This window comes from Lepidochelys kempii, chromosome 7 (genome assembly GCF_965140265.1).
Source record: "Lepidochelys kempii isolate rLepKem1 chromosome 7, rLepKem1.hap2, whole genome shotgun sequence".
Lineage (NCBI taxonomy): Eukaryota > Metazoa > Chordata > Testudines > Cheloniidae > Lepidochelys > Lepidochelys kempii.
In genome coordinates this window covers 23,039,209-23,060,057 of record NC_133262.1, presented here as the reverse complement: position 1 = coordinate 23,060,057, position 20,849 = coordinate 23,039,209, and the positions used below count along the sequence as shown (strand labels likewise).

At 45.1% G+C, this 20,849-nt stretch overlaps 1 protein-coding gene across 4 annotated transcripts in view; it reads left to right on the top strand.

Moving 5' to 3' along the window:
* MGLL (monoglyceride lipase) overlaps positions 1-20,556 on the top strand; it is an 86,802-nt gene extending 66,246 nt beyond the window's left edge. For all 4 annotated transcript variants that reach the window (XM_073351375.1, XM_073351373.1, XM_073351372.1 and 1 more), the window contains exons 6-8: positions 5,681-5,770; positions 14,362-14,577; positions 16,404-20,556. In XM_073351375.1, the coding sequence (XP_073207476.1) occupies positions 5,681-5,770; positions 14,362-14,577; positions 16,404-16,529 (432 nt within the window). In that variant the 3' untranslated portion in view covers positions 16,530-20,556. The remainder of the gene's footprint in view (positions 1-5,680; positions 5,771-14,361; positions 14,578-16,403) is intronic.
* The last annotated feature ends 293 nt before the right edge of the window (positions 20,557-20,849 follow it).

Genomic DNA, 20,849 nt, shown 5'->3' with positions numbered 1-20,849 from the left:
ACAGGCATGTTAGAAGAGGTGTACAGAACAGTACTGCACCTGGGGTAGCACCTGGAGGCATTCTGGCTGTGGAGGACAGTCAGGCAGAACAGCTCAAGGGGTGCATGGGGGAGCATATGCAGGAGTGGCATCCACCATGCATTTTAAAAATGCAGCCTGTGTTCTCCCCGTGCCCTGTGACTCCCTCCCACAGAGAATGAAAGCACCCGGCTACTCATTGCACAAATGCACTTTCCTCCCTTCTTGCTCACCTAAGTAAGAGCAGCCAGAAATTGGCCCTGTGTTGTCAATTATGTGCAGGATGTAAATAGCAAGAAGGCAAGGGATTATTTCTGGTGGCACGAGGAGATGGAACCAGGGGGAATCGTATAGAAGTAGGAAAAGAAAAATATAAGATGAATAATAGAAAGCATGTCCCTAGTAAGCCCTGGAATCTGTTTGTGTCTGAAGGGAACTGGTAAAGGTTGCATTGCTTGAAACATTTACAACTAGATGGAATAAATCCCTAAAAAATGTTCTGTAAGAAACAATCCTGCACTGGCCTCCCAGGAGAGGATTAGATGGGACCCAATGAGATTTTTCCAATCTCTAATTTGTCTGACCTTTGTTACCATTCTCCATTCCACTTGGCCTTTATTGACCAGGTCCATTTACTTTTCTTTGTGGCTGGATGTCAGCTGGTCCCAATAAACTTCTTGTTACAACTTCTCTGATCACTCAGGTCTTATTTTCACACACTAAAATTGCACTGGTTTGCTAAACTTCAACTAAATCTGTTTTTAAAATGATTTAGTTGAACTGGGGTAAAACCCTGTGTAGACACTCTTATTTTGGTTTAAGAGTGGTTTATTTCAGTTTAGCTTAAACCTGTTCCTAATCAATTTAAGATGGCTCAATATAAGACCAGTATATATTGGTTTAGGCATTCCCACAAAGCCTTTTGCACCAGGTTAACAAAATCAGTTTTAAAAATCACACTTCTAGTTAAAAACCCATACAGACTGGTGTGTAGCAAGCCCTCAGACGTTTTTCCATCTCAATCTGGGATTTCTCTCTTACAGACTGGGGTGGACAAGGGGAAGATTGAATGGTTTGCCAAACCTGAATGGATGTACTGTTCACTTCTCTTTTGCCTCAGACCAAAACTGCCTGATTACGGTCTTCTCCGTTTTATTGAGTCTGACCTGCCAACCACTCCCTAAATAATCCATATTGCATCAGCTGCTGCTTCAAACCGGTTAGGAGATAAAATCTTCAGCTATCAAATGTAGCTAGGGTGTTTAACACCACAGTATTTTTAATTAAAAGCCCATTGTGTTATAGACCATCACCATGGCCCTCACAAAATCAATGAAGCCACATTGGAACCTTTTGACCCTGGAAGCTCTGGTTTATAACATGAAAGATTATTTTTCCAGTGGCAGTGACCTTGGCTCTTAGAATCATTGAGCTATAAGCGGTATTGACTGATGTCCCCTACACTAAATTTACAAGGGTAATGTGGCTTTTCACATATCTCTGAAATTCCTTATGAGTACGGTGTCCAAATACCTCCTTATCACTGGCAGTCAGTCATTTTGACCATAAGATTAGTTATATCTGTGCATAAGTAATATTTGTATATATGCACACACAGAGGATGGGTGTGTGTGCATGCACAAACATACATACACACACAGCCTGATTCTTCTCTCATGCAGTTATAAATGAGGAGTAACTCCACTGAAGTCAGTGAACTGCACCTGTGTAAAACTGGGAGGTATGGGAGATCAGAACCAGGCCCTCTGTTTTGGTACTGGTTTGTTGCTATTGACTCAACTTGGTGAGAAATGAGTGAAAGCTTTGAGAACACGTCCAAAGCATGTGCCAACTTCAAGACGGGATGCAGAGATAAAGTTTCTTGACACCTTAAATGACTGTCTCTTGGAGCATCTAGTCCTGGAACCCACAAGAGGAGAGGCGATTCTTGTTTTAGTCCTAAGTGGAGCACAGGATCAGGTCCAAGAGGTGAATATAGCTGGACCGCTTGGTAATAGTAACCATAATATAATAAAATTTAACATCCCTGTGGTGAGGAAAAACACAACAGCGGCCCAACACCATAGCATTTAATTTCAGAAAGGGGAACTACAAAAAATGAGGAAGTTAGTTGAACAGAAATTAAAAGGTCATAGCACCAGAAGTAAAACCCCTGCAAGTTTCATGGAAACTTTTTAAAGACACCATAAGAGAGGCTCAACTTAAATGTATACCTCAAATTAAAAAACATAGTAAGAGAACCAAAAAAGAGCCACCATGGCTAAACAACAAAGTAAAAGAAGCAGTGAGAGGCAAAAAAGCATTCTTTAAAACGTGGAAATTAAATCCTAGTGAGGAAAATAGAAAGGAGCATAAACTCTGGCAAATGAAGTGTAAAAATATAATTAGGAAGGCCAAAAAATAATTTGAAGAACAGCTAACCAAAGACTCAAAAAGTAATAGCAAACACATTTTTAAGTAAATCAGAAGCAGGAAGCCTGCTAAACAACGAGTGGGGCCATCGGACGATCGAGATGCTAAAGGAGCACTCAAGGATGATAAGGCCATTGCAGAGAAACTAAATGAATTCTTTGCATTGGTCTTCACGGTTGAGGATGTGAGGGAGATTCTCAAACCTAAGTCATTCTTCTTAGGTGACAAATCTGAGGAACTGTCCCAGATTGAGGTGTCATTAGAGGAGGTTTTGGAACAAATTGATAAACTACACAGTAATAAGTCATCAGAACCAGATGGTATTCACCCAAGAGTTCTGTAGGAACTCAAATGTGAAATTGCAGGACTACTAACTGTAGTCTGTAACCTATCATGTAAATCATCTTCTGTACCAAATGACTGGAGGATAGCTAATGTGACACCAATTTTTAAAAAGGGCTCCAGAGGTGACCCCGGCAATTACAGGCCGGTAAGCCTGACTTCAGTACCAGGCAAACTGGTTGAACATGGTTTTTGTAAATGGAAATCATGCCTCACCAATCTACTAGAATTCTTTGAGTGGGTCAACAAGCATGTGCACAAGGGGGATCCCGTGGATATAGTGTATTTAGATTTTCAGAAATCCTTTGACAAGGTCCCTCACCAAAGGCTCTAAAGCAAAGTAAGCAGTCATGGGACTAGAGGGAAGGTTCTCTCATGGATTGGTAACTGGTTAAAAGATAGGAAACAAAGGGTAGGAATAAATGGTCAGTTTTCAGAATGGAGAAAGGTAAATGGTGGTATGCCCCAGGGGTCTGTACTGGGCCCAGTCTTATTTAACATATTCATAAATGATCTGGAAAAAGGGGATTTGCAGATGATACAAAACTACTCAAGATAGTGAAGTCCCAGGCAGACTGCAGAGAGCTACAAAGGATCTCAAAACTGGGTGACTGGGCAACAAAATGGCAGATGAAATTCAATGTTGATAAATGCAAAGTAATGCACATTGGAAAACATAATCCCAACTATACATATAAAATGATGGGGTCTAAATTAGCTGTTACCACTCAAGAAAGAGATCTTGGAGTCATTGTGGATAGTTCTCTGAAAACATCCACTCAATGTGCAGCAGCAGTCAAAAAAGCAAACAGAATGTTGGGAATCATTAAGAAAGGGATAGATAATAAGACAGAAAATATCACATTGCTTCTATATAAATCCATGGTATGCCCACATCTTGAATACTACGTGCAGATGTGGTTGCCCTGTCTCAAAAAAGATATATTGGAATTGGAAAAAGTTCAGAAAAGGGCAACAAAAATGATTAGGGGTATGGAACGGCTGCCATATGAGGAGAGATTAAGACGACTGGGACTTTTCAGCTTGGAAGGGAGACGACTAAGAGGGGATATGACAGAGGTCTATAAAATCATGACTGGTGTGGAGAAAGTAAATAAGGAAGTGCTATTTACTCCTTCTCATAACACAAGATCTAGGGGCCACCAAATGAAATTAATAGGCAGCAGGTTTAAAACAAACAAAAGGAAGTATTTTTTCACACAAAACGCACAGTCAACCTGTGGAACTCCTTGCCAGAGGATGTTGTGAAGACCAAGACTATAACAGGGTTCAAAGAAGAACTAGATACATTCATGGAGGATAGGTCCATCAATGGCTATTAGCCAGGATGGACAAGTATGATGTCCCTAGCCTCTGTTTGCCAGAAGCTGGGAATGGGCGACAGGGGATGGATCACTTAGTGATTACCGGTTCTGTTCATTCCCTCTGGGGCACCTGGCATTGGCCACTGTTGGAAGACAGGATACTGAGCTAGATGGACCTTTGGTCTGAGCCAGCGTGGCCGTTCTTATGTTCTAAAGGTTAGGTAACCACAGGTGTGTGGAGCCACGACAACAAAAAGTGAGCCTCATTAGAGTAGTATGTGCTCGCATGTGGGAAAATTCAGATTTACTCTCTCTTTGCAAGACTCCCATCATGAGGGTATAAATAAGGACACACACACACGGAGAGAGAGAGAGAGAGAGAGCGCGCAGATAACAACAGTGTGTCTTAAATTAAAGAAGGCCAGAGAAAATTTGCTCCATCCCTAGATAGGAATCTTACCTGAAGTTATAAGCTTGTATTTATACCCATGGTGACAAATTCATTCCTGGTGCAACTTCATTGACCTCAGTGGAAATGAATTTGGCTCATGGGGTTGGAGTACCAATGGGGTATCAGTGTACAAGGTGAAAGTTACATGATTTTACATATCCCCCTAGGAATGGGGTTTCCTTGACATTTACTATGAGCCTTCACTCCTTGCTACTCTCAGAGAACTCTAATTTCATCCTGGTAATTTTCCTTTGGATAGTATCTTTGATACAAGAGCATCAGATAATCCTATGTAATGGTTTACAGTCTGTGCTTTCAAACACAAGCGGAGTATGCAGATTACAAATTAATCTTGCAGGTAGTATCTGTGGATGCAGTAGGACAGTACAAAGGCCAATTACACATTGTCATCTTTTCTAAGCGGTGACCACTGAATTAGAAGACAGTTATCAGAGAAGAATCTTGCATTGGAAGGATTGGGAATGTTACTGAAATAAAGAATGTTCTTTCTCATGCTAGTGCTTTCACGCTCAGGCTGCTGAATGCTTTTGTGTTTGATTCCCAGGAGACAAGCGAGCAATAGATTTCCTTAGTCAATGCAGACACGTTTTACTGTTGTTTATTTGCAGACTCCCTGGAGAATGTCCTTAGCAAAGAGAGTCCAGCCTCAGCAAGTACTGTAAATTGCACAAAATATCACTTAAGTGCTGCAGCCTGAGATCAGAACTGAGTGATGGTAGGAAGGGGCAGCAGCAACAGCGATGCTGCCAGCTCCATAAAACAATGACCCTTAGCAGGCTGCTTAAGCCAGGCCTTTCCCACATTGACTTGAACTCTCATCTGCAAGGGGAAGAAATGCAGAGTGTAATGTCAGGGCGGTTGTGAATATTTCATAGTATTGTGCCCATTCTTGTAATTGATGCCAGTGGATAATCCAAATTCTTTGGTTTCGTGACAGTTTAGTAATATAGGGCCAGATCCCTAGCTGGTGTCAAATCGGGACACTCTGTTGACTTCAGTGGTGCTATGCCAATTTATGCCAGCAGAGGCTTTGGCTTACGTATTTCTTCTCCTTGCTGCCCAGTTAATTTATTTCATTCATATCCCACAGGTTTTTGCAGCTAAAGTGCTCAACTTTGTTCTACCAAACCTGACGCTGGGAGCTATAGACCCAAATGTGGTTTCCCGGAACAAAAAGGAGGTGAGGATGTTAATATAATTTTTTAAGTCATTGGAACAGTGGTACATAGCCCCACTGCTGGCCCTCTGTAATGGGGCTGAACATCTTGAGCCAAATTCTCTGCTAGTGGAAAGGGGTGAAATGCCTTTACAGCCAATATCTGTGCCCATTTACATCTACAGAAAATTTGGCTCATAAGCTGACTAGTCCAGTCTGGAACCATTCAGTCACTAGTTCAGTGCACTCTGCATCCATGTCCAGTTATGGGCAGGCGATCCAAGATCTGGGCTGTGTGATGGTCACACTGGCAACAACAACAACAAAAAAATGGGACCCATAATTCACCACCAAGTGCCGCTCCACTGGGGCAGCAGTGATAGAAGCTGTAGTTTAGACAGGGCTCAGATACTTTGAGGACCACGTTTCTCTTAATCTGCTTTTCACATAAATACAGTAGCAAAGACGATTGAGTCTCATCTACGCTTACTATTATATGTATTGTACTGAGATAGGGGCTAGGAACTCCTGTCATAGAGCAGGACCCCATGGTGCTAGGTGCTGTACAAAGATGGTCCCTGCCCCATCATTTAACCACTGTAACTAACTACAGGTTTCAGACTAGCAGCCGTGTTAGTCTGTATTCGCAAAAAGAAAAGGAGGATTTGTGGCACCTTAGAGACTAACCAATTTATTTGAGCATAAGCTTTCATGAGCTACAGCTCACTTCCTCGGATACATTAGATGCAGCCGATGCAACTAATTAGAGCTTCTACCATTGTGAATTGTAGGCCCCCATTTTTGCCAGTCTAGACAAGGCTTGTGGGACAAGGCTGCTGTGTGGAAAAGCAACACCCCTCCTCCTGCTTACAGACAGCCTGGTTCGGCAGTACTGGTAAAACCAGCTGTCTTGTCAGCTGCTGCTGCAGCAGCACCACTAAAAAGGCTCCCACTCCTTTCAGTAGAAACCAGCCACATAGGCTTAGGTTTGTATTTACAGTGCTGGGGAGGAAAAAAAAAATTGAATGAAACAGCTGTGTCTGGGAAGGGATCACAAATCAGGATTTTAGTTCATTTCTAAGATCAACTGGAATGACAGAAGATAGCACCCAAGGGTCTCTAAAAAGCAGGGGCGCTTTGTAAGTGTAGTGAATGCTTACTTCTGTGGCAGCCCACACGCCCCCAAGATGTGCTGTAATTTTTCAGTGTCTCTGACTGGCTAGATAAGCTGGATTCTTATTTTAAATAGATGCTAATGAATTCCCCAGCTGTGGATGGTTAGGCGGGTCCCAGTCCATGCTGACATCAGAATGCAGGCTGACTAGATAAGGAGCAAGCAGGCTGTTGATACACAGAGAAGTACAATACACTTAACTTTTGTTTGCACATTCAACTTGCCAAATTGCCCTGTAGGTAAATTGGAAGGAAGACTGGTCTTGTGGATAAACCACATGGATGCGTAGGTTCTGTACCTGGCTCTGACACAGATTTTCTGGGCAAGTGACTTCTTCTTTCTGTGCCTCAGTTTCCTTGTCTGTAAAAGGGGCTTATACTTCACTGGGTTAAAAACATCAAAATTGAAAAGCCCTTTGAGATTTTTCAGCTAGAGAAGAGAGAATTAGACAGGGCAAATACTGCGATTCCATGATACTGGACTCAGTGTAAAAACCAACATAGAAAGCATTCGTATACATCCACTTTGTAATGTATATGTCCTCAGATATTTTGGTAAGCCTTATCATAACAAAAGATGTACAAAACATACACAGATAAATAAATACGGTCAGTTTCCATTGTTATAGGAACACCATCCTACTCGCTTGTGTTCCATCATACGGAAGGTGTTACCAATTACTCTGTTGTTGCTTACACAAAGAATTGAGAAAAGGTACAATAAAATCGTATGAAGGAAGAATTATATTCCTGGGTTCTAAAGGATAAGTGATACCAGGTTTATAAAGTAAAAGGTCTATCAAAGCCACAGCCTATATATTAGGAGACCGTGCCATAGCTGTTACAGCAGGGCCTCCTGGGTTTCCCTGCCTGGTTCTGCCACTGACTTGTTATGTGACCACTTAAACTCACTGTGCCAAAGTTTATCCATCTGTTAAAGGGTTGTAAAAATACCTACCTTGAAGGGGTATGTCCTCAGATGGAAGGTGCTAAGAACATGCTAAATATTGTTACAGGGTGTGAACTCTAAGGACAGACCAGCTTCAGAAATTTATTTACGGTCTCCCACACTTTTACCTAGGTATTTCAGTGGCGGCTGCAAGGGTGACATTCAGAAGTGTCCATGGTAACCCTGAGGGTACAGTCCACCATAAGAATAATTGTGTTTTCTTTCTTCCTGCTACTTACTCATGCTGGCCTTCACTGTGAGGCTCACTGCTGGGGTTGGCAAAGGCATCTCTAGCTTCATGCTCGTCCTCTTAGTTTTAGCTTCTCCTGTTGCCACTTCCTGTTCTGTGCTGTGTCCATCATTGGGAGGTAAGAGCTATCATATGAGATTGGTCCATCTAATTACTGGATTAGATCATTGGCCCATTTTGTCCAATATCCTGCCTCTGCAGCACTGGATCAGATCATCAGTCCGCCTGATTAGGACTTGTCTACAAAACCGTTGCTTTCACAACAAGGCGAACACCCTATTTCCCAGCACATTAGTGGGCACTACTATGGACATTCCTGAAGTCCAAACTGCAGGGCAGTGTAGATGAAGCCCTAGACTCAAGCCTTGCAGCTTCTGAGCACACACTGTGCTGGAAACATCCATTAATTACATGTTGAATTTAATCATCCGTCAGACCAACTTTCTGTTTTCTATAAATATCTTTGGGCAGTCCTCCAAGAATTCCCTCACTTGTTCGTCTTCACAGGAGGCTTGGCCTTCTGATGTAGGGATTGAAATGTACATGGTGGAGTGGAGACATTTGGTAGATCTAGTTCCTTATCAAGTACAAGGAAACAAGTGGAGTGAGAGGTAACCCAGAATCTAACACCCTCATCAGTATTTGTTAAAGGCCTGATTGAGCTCCCATTGAAATCAGTGGAAAGATCCCCACTTCAGTGCTTGTTGGAACAGGCCATAACTGCCTGGCAGCATGCTTAGTGCTGTGCAAGAGGGAACGGAAAGATGCAGCCCCTGCCCAGAAGCAGAGCTGACAGTCTAAACAGGTGGGCGACACCAAATGCGCCAGGAGACCTGGTGGATGGTTCTGTCTTAAAGAGACTCTTAAAAAAAAATAGTTGGCAGCTGTGATGGATCCCACAGACCCCAGCCCAAGCCAGGGCTGGAAAGGAGTAATGGACTGAACCGGATCCAAGTATTTAGACCAGACCCACCATGCAGACACTGTCCAAGGTATCGATCCTGGAAAGTGGGGCCCCGCTAGCTGTAACTAAGAATGAAGGAAGAACAGGAAACAGAGGAAGGAAGCAGAGGTGACCCAGGGTTTCCAAAACAGACAGAGAGCGCAGACATGAGATGAGACGGGAAGTGTTAAGAAACAAGAGCAGAGATTGAGGTGGACAGAGTGATGCAGAGCCTGGAAGGTGACCCCAGTTTCTCTTATCCCTCCCTACAACTAATCTTCAGCATCCCCAGCGTTCTAGAGAACATTTCTTTAATCCTCATCTCCTGCCCCATTACGAGCTGCCCTGCTGCACAGTGGAAGGGTTTCCTCTTTTCCCTACCTTCTCTTGAAGGCTCAAGAGAAAGCCTTCTCCCTTTTTCCTCCTCCTTTCACCAAGGCATGCCCTGTGCCATGTGTTTGCCCATGCACAGATCATTAACTTTCCGAGAAGGACAGTTGTTCCATCAGCTGTTTTTATCCTTCTCACAATGTCGATCATTCTCAAAGACCCCCCCACCCGCCATCTACACAAAAGATTTGTCGGCTGTTCAGTAGCTAAAAATTCTTTGTTGGTTTTTTTTGGGGGGGGAGGGGGGGAGAAAAAGAAGAAAGAAACCCACCCATTAGGCCATCTCTTGGCATTTATGGCACTACACGGGGGCGGGGAAGGGGGCAGCTCATATGAATTAATCTACATTATTTTACTCCACGGGAAGGCAACGTCTGTCAATCCAGCCACCCACCCCTCTTGATCTTTTTCCTGGAATCCTTCATCTGTTGCTTTCAGTAAAAAAACAAAAACCCCTCAAAGCTGTGTTGCCTTAGTGCAGTGCTGTGACACAACTCCCAGCAAATAACTCCCAGATCAGGCTGAAGCCAGTTGCTAAGTAGCCAGAGGAACCCTGTGCTTTTGTTTAAATTGCAGAGGAAAAGTTAATGGGTTTGGGTGAAAATGTCAGGTTACCAGCTGCTAAAGTGAGAGTTGACAAAATTAGATGAACTGGGTGTTCCAGAAGCCAAAGTGTAACTTTTTCCATGAGCCGGTTCACAGGAAGGGCGGTTCATTCTCATGAAAGGCAGCCTCTTGGGATTGAGACAGTTTACGGAACAGGACAGATATTTAAAACGAGCAGGGTTGTATCCCACTGAAAAAGGCTGCCTGCCTGTAGGGAATGCAGAGGAGGTTGGAGGTACCTACAGCAGCCACGGTGCAACCTCAGAGCTGTTCTGAGAAGACTTCCAGGCACTGAAGAGTCTATGTGGATACTGACTGAGGGCCAGATGTTGGGAGGTGCTCAGCATGCTCAGCTCCTATTGACTTCTCTGGGAGTCAAGGATGCTTACCGCCTCCTCAGATCAGGCCTTGACAGCTCAGTCTCAGCCAGCATTTCACCTCCACAGTGGGCTCTTCCAAGCATTTCCCAGGGGCTAGGTCTCAGACCCTCAGGGTGGGTGTGTCATCAGGATGAGGGGAGCTATACTGCATTTGTCTCTCCTCTAGTAACTGCCCCTCACTTTGGGGTCCACTCCAACACATTCATAACTTGAGTTTCCAGTCATGGGGATTATGGACCTGCGCAGGACAAGTGTAGAGCCCTGCAGCAGGACTAGAATCCTATGGTTCTTGCAGGATCCATGGCCATAATAGCAGGAGCCGAATTAAAAGGTTAGTCCTGTGGGGGGCTTTAAAAGAGACCCTTTGCTGTCTCCAGCAGAGTATGCTGTTTGAAAGAAGTTTAAGTGATTCCAGAGGAGAAGCCAAACTGCACCAGCACTATCAGGGAGAGGATCCCATACTACCAGTGAAGTCACATGGACGCTGGCGCTGTTAATTAGTCCAATCAGAGGCTCACCTCTGCGCCAACCAGGGACAACATTCCCAAGTAAATGGGCAGGGACCCAGCAGTCCGACAGATTTGCTCTCGTTTCCTATAATCCATCAGGACAATTGTAATGTGGGTCACTCTTGTCAGTTCCTGGGGCTGAGCTCTCCAAGCCCTGCAGCATGGATGTCTCAGTGGCAGGACCATTCCTGTGAAGTCTGCTCCTTGCAATGGTCAACCAGAGCCCAAGTTTGGTGAGCTTCAGGGCTCCGGGTAAGACTTCTCTCTCTGGGCAAATCTGTAATCACTCTCCAGACCATCAGCACAGCAGAGGATGAGGGTTCTTCTTAGGCTAGGTCTGCACCGTGTACCTTACTGTGCTGTTGCAGCTGTGCCGCTGTAAGGTCTCCCGTGTAGCCGCTCTCCTGCCAGCAAAATAAAACCACCCTCCAATGAGTGGCAGTAGCTTTGTAAGCAGGAGAGGGTCTCCCACCAACAAAGCACTGTCCATTCCAGTGCTTTTCATCAGTAAAACTTGGGAGGTATTTTTTCACACCCCTACTTGACAAAAGTTTTACTGACAAAAGTTGGGTGTAGACATAGCCTTAGACTGTTCATTTTGTGAGATCTCAGCTAGGGGAAGGAAAGGAAAAGCAATCACCCTGCTAAAATAATCTATGGAATTAGGCTCAGTCAGCGAATGAGTAGAGGAGATGCTCCTGAGTTGGATACTGATGGCAGATTCTCTCCTGCACTTGGGCCAGCTAAGCAGGGGGCATCAGATAGCTAAATTACAGCTCCCTGATTCTCTGGCCCAGCCCTGGCAAAAAATAGAGCAGCCTAGAGGCCACTCTAACTTGTGCCTGCTGGCTATGCTCCTTTAAGGATCATCCACCAACTAGGGATTGCTGTAGTGTGTATCCTAGCCATTCCATCCCTGTCCCAATGCATCTCTTGTGCTAAAGGTGGTGGGGAGGGAGGCTGGCTCTACATCCACTGGGCCCCCCCCTCCGTCCCCCACATGGACGGTATCCAGAACAGGGGTGATGGTTTCCAGTCCCTTTGTGCCACCTGAGCCTGTCACAAAGACCAGATTGGGGCAGAGAATCGATCTCTGAGCCTTCTAATGCTCAGATGTGGTGTCTGTGTAAGCACAATAAGGAGAGAGTTTAGACTAACCTGTGTGCTTGTTGGAATTAGTACAGGGTGCAATGGGCACATTTTAAAACACTTCATCGGTTAGAATAACTATCTTTGTAATTTACTGACTTTACGAGGGGCGCGTCAGCTGCCAAAGATTTAATTGTGCTTTGGTGTCCAATGAACTGTTACCATAGGAGGCTGCTGTGTGGGGTTAAGAGGGGGGGGGTTATTTTTGAATGGTCTCGTACTAAGGCAATCCACCAACTGCTTTTTGTAGGACCCATCATTACACATACGCAACTTTCACCCTGGCATTACCCCCCTAATCATGGCCTGGTGCAGAAAGGAGAGGCGGCCAAGGGTGTAAAAAAGCAAGCCTGCCCCTACACAGAGCCCACAGTGACGGTTCCTGCCCCACGGGGCTGGGTGCAGCTCCCTGCTGAGAGCGTGGCAACCTGGCACACACAATTGCAGTGTCATCCAGTTTGGCCTGGCTTCCCTTTCGGCATGGAGGGGCAGCCGTGTGAAACCTGAGTGGCGCAGCAACCTCATTTACTAGGTGTCAATGACCAGAGTGGGGAGCCATGCCCAGCCCCGCAGGGCAGGAGCTATCGGTGTGGGGTGAGAGCAGGGCAGGCTTGCCTTTGAACACCATCGCCCCCCATTGGGGTCTCCCCTCCGCACCGAGCTAGGAGAAGTGTATGTTTGCTTTGGGCCAGGGCCCGGTGATTGGTTAATCCAGCCCTAGATGTGGCAACCCATCTAGAACCTTCCTGCGACCCACTGGGGGGTCAGGACCCACCATGAGAAACGCTGCCGTAGAGAAGAAAAATTAGGCTTCCTTCAGCCAACCTACAAATAAATTATGATGATTTTTTTTTTAAACCACATCAGACTTTAGAGGAATCAGCGGCTGTGCCAGGGATCCACCTATAATCAAAATTCGCTGGCAAAGATTGAGCTGGTAAAGCCTGCGTAGGCTGCCAAAGCTCGTTTCTCTGTATACAGCATACAAATATTTACTGTAGATATGCCTGATGCAGTAACTACCTATTCCTAGCTACCAGACCCTGTGCTGATTAATCCAGTGCCTTGTTTTCAGCACTCTCCTCACTCCAGATTTTTCATGCTGACTCTCTGCTCTTAGCCAGCCTGCAAGAGAAGGATAAAAATTTGCAAGTGAAATGCTGGGGTATGTGGTTTTTTTGGGTTTGGGGGTTTTTTTGTTGGTTTTTTGGCCTACTGGCACTTTATCTCATAGTTTAAACTAAGAAAAACTTTGCCCAATCAGGAGCTCAAGGCACATACATAGTGAGCACATAGTGTGCAGATTGAAGTTACCTTCGTCTTTAATACAGAGGGGTGGCCCATGGATACTACAGGCCCCAACAGGCAATGCTCCAGCTTAAGCAGAGCAGCCTTCATTGGGCTCAAGACAGCACGCCTTGTCGAGACCCATCATCTTTGCAAGCACCATCTCCGCATACACACTTAACACCAACACAGAGCTCCTCATCTTAGTAGTGCTTTACAAGCAGGAGCTAATCAGTACCTTCAACCCTCCTGCAAGACAGATAAACATCTTTATCCCCATTTTGCAGATGGGGAAACTGAGGGAAAGAGAGGTAAAGTGACTCATGGCAGGGCCACTCAGCACCAGAGATATTACTGGTACTCAGGAATTGCTTATATCAATATCAGCTTTGTAATAAAGCAGAATGAAAAACTGCCTATGGGGGAAAAAGGCTGCCACCTTTGAGTGATAGGAGACCAGGGCAGAGCATGAGTAACCGCAGAAAGGAGCTCCCCTGGGCAAAGTCCATTGACTGATGCTGCTTGTTTGCCTGCCCCCAGTGTTTTTGGCTCATGAACATTTTTCAGTGGTGTAAGAGAGGAGTTTGGAGTAGCCCAGTTTCCAGTTGCACAAGAGGTGATGGCCCCTGGCTGCTAACTGGGGTTATCATTCTAGGGCAGGGGTAGTCAATAGGCAGACTGCGGGCCAAATCTGGACCACCAGGCACTTTTGAATGGACCTCAAAATCTATTTATTTATTATTATATTATTATTTTTTATTATTTTCTCTGGAGTCTGGACCTTGACCAAGAAATTTGGACTTTGACAAAAAATAAATTGACTGCCCCGATCTAGGGTGAAGTGGCACAGGAGCCCACTGAGGGTGGGAAATGGTTAGCCTAAACAATAGACGGAAACAGACTCATCATACATGAAGGGCTCTGCCTTGTATTTTCGGAACAGACTGTTGCTGACAATGATTTCCCCCCCCTCCAATAGGTTGAATCTTACACCTCAGACCCCCTGGTCTACCATGGGGGCATGAAGATCTCCTTTGTCATCCAGCTGATGAATGCCGTTGCCAAAATAGAGCGATCCCTGCCTAAATTGACTCTACCAATCTTGGTGCTACATGGTTTGCCCGACAAGCTCTGCGACATCAAAGGTTCCTACTTACTGATGGACACCGTGCAGAGTCAGGACAAAACACTTAAGGTCACCTTGCTTCTTGTATTTGAAGGGTGTAATGTTGTGCATATCAACCTCTGCTTTGCTCAGTGTAGGCTTAAGGATTTGACTGAGTCACTGTCAGAGCAGGTGTCAGGTGCTGTTGACAAGAGTGCAGAGCATGGGAAAGTGTCCGATTCTGGGAGGTGCTGAACACCCAAAGGAGTTGAAAGAACTTGGCACATTCCAGGATTGGGCCCCCGACCAGGTAACCCAGTGCCCCCAAACTCTGCGACCGGTCAGGCTGCTTTCACGCCAAGCCCACCTCACTGCATAAAGGTATAGCGAGAAAGTTCCAAAAGCAGCTGAACAAAAGCCATTCCACATCTGCTCATTTGGAGAGAGCACACAGCTGATTAACCAATTGTTAGCACATGAATGAACTTGAAAGGGAGACGGGGAGACCAAGCAAAAGCTTTTGTTGTCAGAAAAATAACTATCTATCTCAGGCATCAAAAGAGTGAAATTACACCCAGGGTTGTGGGAACGCCTCCCATTGCGTTTACATGCCAAGGGTGTGATTAATATTTCCTGCCTCTCATTGGGTTGAAAGCTTGATATGCTGCAGTTGGCTCACTGGATACATGGACTGGGAAGGCGGGTGTGAGACCCTGAGGGAACGGTTGTATCCACTGCTTAAGTGCATGAAAGCAGCCCTCGCAAGAGACTTGTGCTTCTCAGCATACACACTGTATAGGGATTAAAATAGAAGAGTGACAATGGGTCTGCATGGCTTTGATTCCCTTACTAGAGGGCAGTAGGCAAAGGAATGTTCTGCCTGGATACGGCGGGTCTAAGTCTGATAACATCAATACCATCTCCAGAGTCTGCACTATTAAACTCCACTTGCAGCAGAGGGTATGGAGCAGCAGGGGGCACTCAAAGAGAGTGACTGGAGCAGGGGGACAGGAGCCTGGCTCTCCCCTCTCTCAGATGGGTGCCCTAACACTGGACAATAGAGTTATTCTAACGGTCTCTCTCTGGCCCAATGACTGTTTAAGTATTTATCCACAATGGAACAATCATTGGGTCAGAGAGAGGGAAGTGAGGGAAATGACTGAGGTCCAGTGGTTAGGTCGCTTCCTAGGAGGTGGGAGACTCAGGATCCAGTGCTCAGAGGCCGCCTACGGGGTCAGGTCCTGCATGCAACTCAGACGGCCAAACATCTGCCTTCCCCACAATTCATGAATTGCTCCGGGGCTCAGGCAGGAACTAGGTGTCCGGATGAGAGTGAGACAGCAGTGCAAATGCCCAGAGGCCAAAACCGAAGTACAAAGGGAACTTGTACCTAGAAACTTAAGCACCAAACGAGTTTAGGTGTCTAAATACTTTAGTGGCTCTGGAGCCTGGTTTTTCAAAGGTGATGAGCTCTCCCAACTCCAGCTGAAGTCAGTCAGTGCTTCACGTGCTCAGCATTGCTGTAGAAAGGTGTCTTAAATCAGGAACCCAAAATCAGAGGCCATTTTTGAACATGCGATCATATGGCACATTCTCCTGTTGGTGAGTCTCCCCCACATGGGGAGGGGAATGGAAAGAACTGCAGGAGAAGGAATTGAGATTGCAACACCGCAAACCTGTGCGGAGACGACAGGTGTGAAACCTGAGAACTCCTGTTAACTCCCTTGCTGAAACTGACTAGACCTCAAGTTGGTGGCATCCCTTAATATTCATAATTCACCATATCTAAGAAATACAGGAAGACCGACGAGACGTGTGCAGGGCATGTCAGGACTGTGGGCACTGGCGAATGGGACCTAAGGGCTGCTTTGTTCTTTGGGGTTTTGTCTGAACCTGTGTTCTTTCTCTGATTGCAGGTGTATGACGAGGCCTATCATGCTCTCCATAAAGAGCTGCCTGAGGTCAGCACTGCTGTGTTTAAGGAAATACTAACATGGATTGGTCAGAAGGTCTCAGCAGCTGGAGGACCCAGCCACACTTAAGCCACCTTGTTACCTTCCCAATGGTCTTCTGGGGATGGAAGTTTTTGTTTGTTTGGGTTTTTTTAAAAAAAGTCTCTCTGGAAAAGATTTAACTTAGAGGGACTCCTAGGATACTTTGCTATGAATAGCCATTCCTATTACATAGGAGGGAGACTCCGCTCAGTCATTTAAAGAGGCCATTGCCCTAAAGCAGGAAAGGGGGTTATGGCAGTGGAAGAAGTCACTGAAAAAACTTTCCAGATTGGTTATTGTACTACAAGGCTCCTGTTTGCAAAAGCCCCCCCACCCCATGTTCTTTGTTTTCTCTGGAATTCCTGATGTGCCAAGGCTGTTTTTATTCTGCAATAATCTTTGGAATGTTCAATAGTTCTGCATCTTTCATTTCATTCCGTTTCTACTCCTGCGGAGTACGGTCCCCTTCCCTGCTCCCACAGTTGCAGAACATACTGAATTAGAAGTCTTTACCCTTGAGAAGGGAACACTAGAGAGAGTTAGCAAAGAGAGCTTGGGGATGGGGAGAGAGGAATAATTCCATACTTGAAGGTGAAAAGCTAATTTTCTAGGTCAAACCAATCTGAAGCAACCTCTTTTAGCACGAGGCCTGAAGGGTGGGGACCTACCCTACCAGATTGCACTCTAGAAAGACATGTTGTTTAACCGCTGTTTAATTTCCAGCGCCAGAGCAGAGTTCACAGAGGAGAAGGACTAATGTAGAATAAGATACTTAAAACCTACTAAGCACACACAAACTGTGTGACTTCCAGATACCAAACCCTCTCCCCTCTGCAAGATGAGCTACTCTGTGCTACTGATACTTAAGATGTAAAGTCAAAATTTTATTTAAGAGGAAATATTAATATACTATATGGTGTGTATCTTGGCGGCTCAGAGAGCGGTCACTGAGGAAGGGAGCAGAGTCTGAAGAAGGAGCTAACTGTCCTCACCCCCTGCACTGTCGTAGCCATGGCAAGATTGTCCCACCATGGTCCAATCCTCTCATAACTACTCTACAGCAATCATTTGGCCTTTTCCCCTCATCAGCTGGAGATGGCCAGAAATGCTAGTCAAGCTCAGAACATCTAGTGAAGGGAAGGGCATTGAGATGGCTGACATGTACCCTCACAGTCCACTTATTTACTAAGAGCCTCATAATGTTATTAGGTTTCCCTACAAGCTCTTCCGATTCTGTGAAATGGCCATTTCTTGGGTGGATTCTCCTAGACTTAGCAGCTGTGTCTTAGCTGGGTGGCAATGAAGGGTCACACTTGCTCCTGAGAGTTAGGTGGGCAGTTAAAAGCATATCATAGAGCAGACTAGGTAGCCAAACATCTGTATCTGAATATTGGGGCTACATAGAACAAGCTGTACAGAAGGATACTGATGAATTACCACAAAGACAGCTGCCACCAGAAAGTTCGTAAATCCAGCAGATTCCGATACTGGTGGGAAGCTACAGATCCAAATGCCAGAGCTCACTGGTCTTTCATACCAGCAAGGCTAGAGGAAGACTTCTAGGAGAACTTTCAACATGAAAACTCACTCACATGGCAAGTGAGCTTGCATCAACCTGTTTGCCTTTCCTCTGGTAGTTGTGTTACAGGGAAATCAACTGCCAGAACTGTACTGTTATACCACTGTGGTTATGCCGGTATAAACTCCCTGTGTGGACATACAAGTATCCACACAGTTATAGCAGTGGACACTCTTAGATCAGTTATACTGGTATAATTATACCAGGATAGTTTTGCCAGGCAATGTCCCATGCAGACATGCCCTTAGTAATAGGCCTCTGCCCACATGCAAGAGAGAGTTTAGCTTTTTCCTCCCACTCTCTTAGGCGTTCCAACAATAAGTCCATCCAAGTTCTGCAGAGGGTGCGGGAAGCATTTCATCACAGGGAAAAGCAAGTATCCCCCATGGTTTCCATTGTAGAGGGGGCATGTGTCTTATACAGGCATTGTACAGCAGCTGGAGCTATTGCAGGTCCTTACTGCTCCCTTTCCAACTCTGCCCTGGAGGAGAGTAGGGCAGTATTCCCATCATGACAGTTTGGTGCTGTTTCAGTGGCTTGTAAGGCAATGTACCACTCTTACACCAATATTTCACTTCCCCTTGAAGCCCATTCTGGCAGGACACAGGAAAGGTAACCTTGTGCAATAACAACAAGCATCAGAGACTGACTTTCACGAGCTCAGACCTGTTTTCTAATAAGGGTTTGAGAAGTTAATAGAAGTCATCCTTGTGCTTGCAACTGTGTAGTGCATCTAATCAGAAATGCTGTTCTTTACAGATTGGCTCTGGCATTTGTACAGCTCTAGCTTCCTGGCTGCAATCTGAGAAATCATTATAGATCTCAGCAGTTCAGCTCAACTTGAATTTAAAACCCTGTTCCAACCAATCAACTGCTACCACCAACACCTGGAAACCCCCTACAATGGCTTTTGGGTATCAACACAAGGTGAAGCTCAGGCATCGCATGCTCAAGAGTGTCCAGTGAGCTGGCTTGTGGCAACATTTTTCTCCTACAGGTCGGTCGTTCGCCCCCACACACACACTAACCGTGAGCTGGGAAGAGATGGTAAGCATGGAGACATTACAGTGGTGGGAGACCCTGCCTAACTCTTATGCCTTGAGCATGCATTAGGGTAGGTGTAATCATACAGTGATATGTGCTAGGGTGACATAGGGAGTACTAGAAATATTTTATAAATAAAAAGAGGTGATTAGAAGATATGATTTTGAAAAGCACCTAATGTTGTTCTGAGTCTGCTCCCATTGACTTAAATTGGAGCAGAATTAGTTGAGTACTGAGCTCTTTTGGGGGGAGGGAGGGGAGAATCCTAAATGAACAAGCACTTGAAAGAAAGAACTAACCCTACAGTGTTATGGTCGCAGCCCTGCTGCTCCCTAGAACCTGTATGTGGCCATAGGAAGTCCTGGGGTCAGTGCCTTTGATCAGTTCTGTTCTTTAGCCTGAGAGAGAGCTGCTTTCTTCCTGAGCTTGGAAGCAATATGTAAGAAGAAAATGAGGATGATAAAAAGAAAACCTGTCCTTCTGTCCAGCTAAGCTCAGCAAGGTCACACAGGCAGGGGAAGCTGTGTTTGAAAATAAAGTGTTCAGATGACATTTGGCAAAGCTGACATTTGCTGCTGCTCTCAGACAATTTTCTGAAGCACTGTCTTTTGGGAAACTGGGCCTCAAGAAGACCTAGCTAAGAAATTGAGGGCCAGTTTCTAACAGACTTGAATAGAGCTCAAATCTCACTGTTTAACATAGAAACAGAGCCAGACCCTCAGGTAGTGTAAATCAGTGTTTTTTCAGTATAGACTTCAAGATACAGGTGTAAATTAACATAGCTCTAGTGAGGTCACTTGTGCTATACTGATTGACAGCAGTTGGGGATCCACCTCACATTTAAACTCTTACTGCTATAGTTGATCCATTGCCACAGGTCCAAACTGGCTTAAACTGGCACATTTAGTCTCCACCATGTCCTAGTGGAAATCCCTTCTTGAGCAATTTCATTAGCAGCAGGAAGATCTGCCACCAGCAGAAACGTAATTAAAACCTTTATTTTCAAATATCATGGACACTTTATGGGGAGCACTGCTGGCCTTATGAACTTCCAGATTGCTCTGCTGAGACAAATGGGGATAGTTTCCCTCTGAGTACAGAACGCATTTATGACAGAGCAATAGTAGTCTGTAACTACTGTATATGCAGTATCACTACAAGTACCAAGCATAGCATCAAAAGACCATCCTCATAATGTGTAATCCACACAGTTTTCTATTTAGCCTGCTCTTTTTATATGGGTCACCCTAGCACACTGTCAGCATAAACCTGTAGAGATCACTTATTTTTCCAAGTAATTTCTGAGCCCGTCATTCCATTGTGCTCCAGTTGAATATAATATATACACATGTGCATACCTGTATTTTCAGTGGGAAAAGTGTGTACAAGTTTAGGATTCTTTAAAGGAATACAATGTATATTGCAACTAATAATAAAGTTATGTTTTCTGAATGTGGTGTCTTTGGGAGCATTATTTGCTGCTGTCATCAGATTATAGCGAAAGAACAGTAGAAAAAAGGGGGGGTTATGAAAACACTTCAGGTTTTTTGTGGGGGGCAGGGAACAGCTGAGCCACAGATATTGCTGAACTGCAATCTCCAGTGTAGCAATGTAGCAGATGCAACCTTACCACGTGTCACCTTGTCCTAAACCTGCAATGTAAAGGCTAGTTGGGGTGGGAAGGTCTGCACCAGTGTAGCTATACCACAGTGTATCTAAACCCGGTCTATACCGAAAACTTAGAC